Source organism: Hypanus sabinus, chromosome 16, assembly GCF_030144855.1.
Source record: "Hypanus sabinus isolate sHypSab1 chromosome 16, sHypSab1.hap1, whole genome shotgun sequence".
Taxonomy (NCBI): domain Eukaryota; kingdom Metazoa; phylum Chordata; class Chondrichthyes; order Myliobatiformes; family Dasyatidae; genus Hypanus; species Hypanus sabinus.
This window is the reverse complement of record NC_082721.1, coordinates 25,727,520-25,734,491: the sequence shown is the minus strand read 5'-3', so window position 1 is coordinate 25,734,491 and position 6,972 is coordinate 25,727,520. Positions and strand designations below refer to the sequence as shown.

Sequence of the window (6,972 nt, the reverse complement as noted above, 5' to 3'; positions counted from 1 at the left end):
ACTTCTGCTCTGCTCCCCATCTTGCCCACTCTCCCACCTCTCTCTATCCTTATCAAATCTCCCCTTCTCCAGCGCTCTCCTCCTCTCCTCACATTTCCCCCATTCACTCCTCTCCCTCACTCTCCCCCACCCCAATCATTATTCCCATTATCCTCCTTCCCCCTCCCTTTCACTTCTCCCCTTCTCTCTCCCGTCTCCTCTTCCTGTATCCCACCTTCTCCTTTGACTCTCCCCTTGTCCTCTCGCTCTCTGCCTCTCTCCCCCTCCGGCATTCCACTTTGCTCACCCTCCTCTTTCCCCTTCCCCTACACTCCCCACTCTTCCACTTACCTCTCTCGAACCCCTCCCTCCCTCTCTCCCACCCCTTCTCCCTCACACTCCGCCCTCTCTCCCCTCTCACGTTTCCCCTTCCACCTCTCAGTCCTCTCATCCCCTCTCCCTTCTCCTCCCTCCCGTCCCCCCTCACGCACTACCCACACCTTCTTCCTCGCCATCATCATCCACTCCACCACCTTTCCGCTTCGCTCTCCACTCTCCCTCCCAAGTGCACTCTACTCTCGTTTCACGTTAACTTCATCTCTGTCTCTGCCTCTGGTCCTTTCTATCGATCTCTCCGCTTTCGCTCACTCGCACTCTCCAAACCTCCCGTACACGCTCCTCCGTGCTCCCTCTTCCCCTCACTTGTTATCTGGCAGCCTCGCCTTTGCCTCTGCCCCCTCCCCCGGCCGCCGGCTCTCTCCTTTCGCCTGCCTCTCAGTTGATGCCAATTCCCCGAATGACATCAGCGGCGGTGGGAGCGCCGAGCCGAGCCGAGCCGCGCCGGGTCAGTGCGAGAGCTCTCAGACCCTAAGGCGGGTCAGCGGGAGCTCTCCGGCCAGGGTCAGTGCTGATGAAGCCTCGCTATGACCGGTTCGGGTGCGGTTCGCTGACCATGAACGGCGGTGCGACTCCCGTGGCCGAAGAGCCGGACGATGCCACCACCTTTTGCGCGCTGTTGCCCAAGCTTCCGCCCTGGAAATTCTCGGCGTCCTCCCCGGGTTTCCTGGGCGGCCGGAGTCCGGCCCCGAACACTGTACAGCCGCCACCAGGGCTGGCCACTGCCCTGGGATCCTGCGAGTCCTTGTGCCCCGCTCCGTGCTCTCTGCAGCCGCCGTCAAGGTGCCGCCGAAGCGGCGACAGCAGCGTCCGACTCCAAGGGGTCAGCCTGGCCGGGGAGCAGAGCAATCGCAGGGGAAGCTTCATTAACAAGCCCCCGCAAGGCTGGCTGCACCCGGAGTCCAAAATCCTCCAAGCCGGAGTTTTCTACCTGGTCCGAGTGAGTAAAATCTGCCGGCCCCGGCGGCGATCCGAGCGAAGTGTGAGACAGGAGAGTGTCGGAGTGGGCAGCAGGGAGGGGCAGCGAGTGCCAGTCCGGGAGTAATGGAGGGGGAGAACCGCAGAGTGACCGTGTGTGAAGCTAAAGGAGAGTGACCGCCTCACCTCCAAAGTGAGAGTCAGTGTCAGCACCAGAAAGGAAGAGGCAGTGTGAGTTTCACAGGGTAGCAATGCACGTGATAACTGCAACAGCAGTTTGGTCAACACGGGGCCGGTTTCCCCACGCCAGTGCGAGGGCACCGGCACGAAGAGGGCAGCTGCTGGAACGCACTCGGAATGCGGGAGTGAACAGTCCGATCCTTCAGGAAGCCCCCAGGCTGTTCACACTTTTCCCATAGATGCCGCCTGGCCTGCAGAATCTCTCCAGCGGTGTGTGTGTTGCTTGAGCACTGGCAAGTGTGACTACCACGGGTACTGTGGGCACCCAGAGGGGTCTGAGCGATAGGGAGTTGTTGGGGGGATTGGCACCATCAGCTACTGTGAGTTACAGCAGTGGGAACGAGTGGTGGGGAAAGGAGGACGGATGTGAGCAGGGGTGGACAGTGCCGAGTGTGAGCCTTGGGAGGCAGTACCATGAAGTGAGTGTGAGCGTGTGAGATCTGGGTGGGTGGGGGCAGCAACAGCTTGAGCACCAGAGTATCCATGGGCAACTGTGAGTGTGAGGTTCTAAAGCGCCAGGGAGATTTAATTGACCCGATGCAGCAGTGACTGTGTGGAGAACAGGAGCGTGGACAAAGTCTGTCACTGTCCGAGTGTGTCACCTCCAAGGAAGGGAGAGAGAAATGGGTGTGGCAGTGCGTGTGATTGCACGCCCAGGGCAGTGACAGAGAGCAGCGGTGAGTGTGACTGTCGGTGCAAGAGTGATTGGCAGCAACTGTGGGCACTGGCGGCCAGCGGAGTGACGAGTGAGGGGTATTGAAGGGAGGCAGCAGCTCGGAGAGTGTGATCATCAGCAATGGCGAGCAGCCGCAGGCAGGAGCGTCCGGTAGCGAGAGTCCCAGTGGATTCCGGGGAGCAACAATGAGCTCCAAAGTAAGGCAGGAAAAGGCAGGGAGTGTGTGCACCTGGGCACACCAGTGAGAGTGAGTACCAAGTAAATATTAGTGGGGTGTAGAGCACACCAGCAGATGAAAGTGAGTGTGAGCCTACAGGAGAGACAGAGCTTTCCTTGGGACACGGCTGGTCTGAGCACAAGGGGAGAGTGATTGAAGACGAGCGCCCAATTAATTGTGAGTATCGGTTCGTGACAGTAAGCGTGATCACTGGTAATTGTGAGACGTGACTAAGTGCATGGGTACTGAGGAGTGCATTGGGCTAGCTTACATTTAGATACAGCAATCTAATCTGGCTCTTCATTTGCTGAGTGATTTTCTGAATTCTGGCAGTGATTTGGGGACTCCTGCACTGCCTTGTGCACGGGAATACACAGGGCAATTGTCCACAGTGAAGTAGCTGGTTAAGTTTCTACCTCACGTTTTCAGTTTGCACTCTTCACTCTTGCTGCATTAGATTGATAAAATAAACTGTTTTTATATTGTCTTTTCAAGTTCGTGGAAGATGCAGTTGCAGTGTTTGGGATTTTGAACATTTATAGTTGATGAGTTTAGAACAGGGGTGGGATTTTGCATCAGTGCCAAACTCTTCATGGCAGAAGTAAGGAAATACTTCACAGAGACTCTGGGATTTTCTCTCACAGAAAGCAGTAGCTGTTATCTCAGTTCATTACTGTAAATAAATCAAAATCAAATCAAGTTTAATTATCATTCAACCATACATGATAAAGTTGGATGAAACAGCGTTCCTCTGGGGCCAAGGTGCAAAACGTACACGGCACATTAAGACTAGCGAGTAAAAAATATATATAGTCGCGCAAAGCAAAGTATAGACCTTGAGCGACATGTCCATCAAATTGATAATACAATTCCAGGCAAACTGATTATTGCTATGCAATGATATTAAGGGTGTTGGAGACAAAATGATTGGATGGAACAAGAATACAGACCAGCCATGATATCAGCGGACAGCAGAGTGGGTTCCAGGGAATGGTAGACTCCTGTTCTTTTCCTGATGAGATAGTTTCGTAGTGAGAAATGGGAGGTGGGGCTGGTAAGGGGTGGTAGTGTCGGCCAGATATTGGGAGTGTGGAAAGAGGAGAATGGAACAAGTCCAAGGTTTCCTCTACTGCCGCGATGAGGCCACACTCAGGTTGGAGGAGCAACACCCCCACCTGGGTGGCCTCCAACCTGATGGCATGAACATCGATTTCTCGAACTTCCTGTAATTGCCACTCACGGCTTTCACCGTTCCCCATTCCCATATCCCTCTATTACCTTATCTCTGTACCTGCCCATCACTTCCCTCTGGTGCCTCTCTCCTTTCCCTTTCTGCCAAGGCCTTCCGTCCTCTTCTCCAGCCCTTCATCTCTTTCACCCATTGACTTCCCAGCTCCTTACTTCACTCCTCCCCCTCTCCCTGTTTCACCTGCTACCTTGTACTTCTTCCTCCCCCACCCCACCTTCTTACTCTGACTTCTCACCACTTCTTTCCAGTCCCGATGAAGGACCTCAGCATGAAACATTCACTGTTTACTCTTTTCCATGGATACTACCTGGTCTTCCGAGTTCCTCCAGCATTTTGTGGTCTGTTACTTTAATTTCCAACATTTGCAGATTGCCTCTTGTTTGTGAATCCCTTCAGTACTTGTAGGTGAGGTTGCTCAAATAGCAAAGCAGTTCATTTTCTTGCTAATATACTCATCTCTCTAAAGGACATTTCCTGATGGGACCTGGTCCAAAGATGTACTGTATTTCTTCATTTTGTGAGCTAGGCTGATTATTGTCTGGAGCACCGTTAGACAGGGAGGACATGACATCTGAGTCTGACACAGTCCTTTTTCTATTGGGCCATGCACAGCTTCTAAGTCCACAGTGGGTGACCCTCTGAAAAACATGCATGGGGTTTGCATTAATCTCACGACAGAACAGCAGCTCACGGTGTGCAGTGCTGTCTTGTTAGCAAAGTGAAGCAGGTTTCATCCCAAGCGCTGCAGCCACTGAGACTCAGAATTGATGTTCAATTCAGAATGAGTCAGCACTTCACCCTATTTCCTCCTCAGCAGTACTTGTGACCTGTTGGTGTAGCCTCCTTGTGTGGTGCAGGGGGAGCTGTGATGAAATACATTATAGACCAAGCTGTAACTTAAGCCATGGCAAAGCTCCCTTTGCAACCCTCCCCCAGCCAGCGGCATCTCTCCAGCCTTCCAGTCTGTGATGACAGCCTTTCACAGCCTTCGTGCTGGAACATCAGCACCAAACACAACATGTGGTCCTTGTGTGGGATAGATAAACCCTCCTTTTATGTTTCAGTCCTGCATGTGTGTATTTGCGTGTATCTGTCTGGATGTAGAGAGTGTCGGAAAGTGGGAGAGCCAAGGGATCTATATTGCTTATTGACAGATAGCATGGTAATTGAAATAGATGATCACTTACAGTTTGAAGAAAAATGTACTTCCTTTTTTTGGTGGTTCATCTTTATCAAACCCTTTTCTGGCTTCTCTGCTTGTCAGCCTCACCTTCTCTCTTCATCTGAGGTATAGGGGCATTAAAGAGCACCAGAAACCCTTACTCCTGGCCTCTGGCCATCTTTCCTGGTCCACCCGTAAACAAGCCAAAGCTGGGCTGTAAAAAGTAGTTCTTTTGTAATTTATCAGGTCTAAATGGAGTTGCTTGTGACAGGATGTGGTGAGAAATCTGCTTTGTAATCACTGTGGGTCTTTGTTTAATTATCTGGAATATAGATAAGCAGTGAAGTTATAATGCACACTTAAATTCTTGTTTCTTGACTAATGCTAACTAGACATTGATTAGGATGCAGAGAAGATTTATCGGGGATAGAGGGTGATTGGAGGAACTGGGATTGGAGCAAAACTAAGAGAAGTAATGACAGAATATAAAGTTGTGAATTAATTTGAAGTATCAGCTTTTTAACTAAAACCAGCAAAATCAATACTAGATTAATGGTCTTCTGTAGCAGTCTTCTCCCAAGAAGTTCATTCTATCCATCAGTAGATACATTGTGCTTGGTTTTCAATGCGTATTAACTCCAAAAGAAATGCAAGGCTTTTGTGTTTCTTTATTTGATCTCACGAAAACCCTTTGATAACATCAGTAAAGAGAGTCCATGGAGTATTACTTGCAAATTTGGCTTCCTACAAAATTTTTCTCTATCTGTTATGTGATGGTGTGCAAGCCATGGTGGTGAGTACAGTACAGAATGACCTCAACAAAGCTGCACCTTTTTCTCAATCTCAGACCGGGGCTCTGTGAGGCAACAATGAGTTCTGCTCAGAAAAATGGAAAACTTACAGCGCGCATCTCAAAACACCAGAGAGTTACCACCAATGAATTCTCCAAATCCACCAGCAGGATAAAGAAAACAGCAGCAGCAACCTCTCCCGGAACTACATCCCACACTTGCAGCCCTAATTTTGTTTTGCTGATCCTGATCAGCAGTCCGTAATGTTGCACAGCTGACACAAAACTCCAGGAACTGATGTCTGAACGTCAATTAATTGCAGACTACCAGGTGGATAGAGGGAACAATTTAAAAATATTCTCAAAGCCTCCTTGGGAAAGTGTAATGCGCCACACCCTATAGCATCCTCTGGGTCATACTCACTTGGAGAAGGGACATCCAGGATATCATTGAGAACCTCAAATCTATTTATCTGGAACACCTAGAAGAAGCCCAGTGTGAATGGCAAAAGGAGAGCATTACCTGCCAAATAGCTGACACATCCACACCGTCAAGCACCTTAAGCTCCACGAGTGGCAGAGTCCGGTCTCATCATACACCTCAAGGGCCACAGAAATGGAGAGTACGCAAGTCATCCTTAACCAGGAGGGACTGCCAAATCGGCAAAGTGCCAGACTGGAAATGCAAGGAAATTAATAAACATCAGAGATTCTGCAGATGCTGTAAATCCAAAGCCACACACACAAAGTGCTGGAGGAACTGAGCAGGTCAGGCAGCATCTATGGAAATGAATAAACAGTCCATGTTTCGGGATGAGGCCTTTCTTTGGGACTGGAAAGGATGGGGAAAGACGCCGGAATAAAAAGGTGGGGAGAACGGAAGGAGAGCCAGCTAGAAGGTGGAGTCAGGTGGGTGGGAAAGGTAAAGGGCTGGAAAAGAAGGAATCTGATAGGAGAGGAGAGTAGACCATAGGAGGAAGGGCATCAGGGAGAGGTGATAGGCGGGTGAGGAGAAGAGGTAAGAGGCCAGAGTGGGGAATAGAAGATGAGGGAAGGGGAGGAAAAAATTACTAGAAGCAGAAATTGATGTTCATCCCGTCAGGTTGGAATATAAGGTGTTGCTCCTCCACCTTATCATGGCAGAAGAGAAGGGCACAAGGAACTCTATCACTGTTAACGTGGCGTGGGAAGTTGGGGGCAAATGTGGATGTCTGGGAAATGGAAGAGATGTGGGTGAGGGCAACATCAAGAGTGAGGAAGGGAAACCCTAGTCTTTGAAGAGGGAGGACATCTCTGATGTCCCGGAAAGGAAAGCCTCATCCTGGGAACAGATGTGGCAGAGATG

The 6,972-nt window shown here is 50.4% G+C and overlaps 1 protein-coding gene across 1 annotated transcript in view; it reads left to right on the top strand.

Moving 5' to 3' along the window:
* The first annotated feature begins 881 nt into the window (after positions 1–881).
* shc2 (SHC (Src homology 2 domain containing) transforming protein 2) overlaps positions 882–6,972 on the top strand; it is a 40,509-nt gene continuing 34,418 nt past the window's right edge. The window contains exon 1 of the mRNA XM_059990804.1: positions 882–1,315. Coding sequence (XP_059846787.1) covers positions 890–1,315 — 426 coding nt within the window. The 5' untranslated portion in view covers positions 882–889. The remainder of the gene's footprint in view (positions 1,316–6,972) is intronic.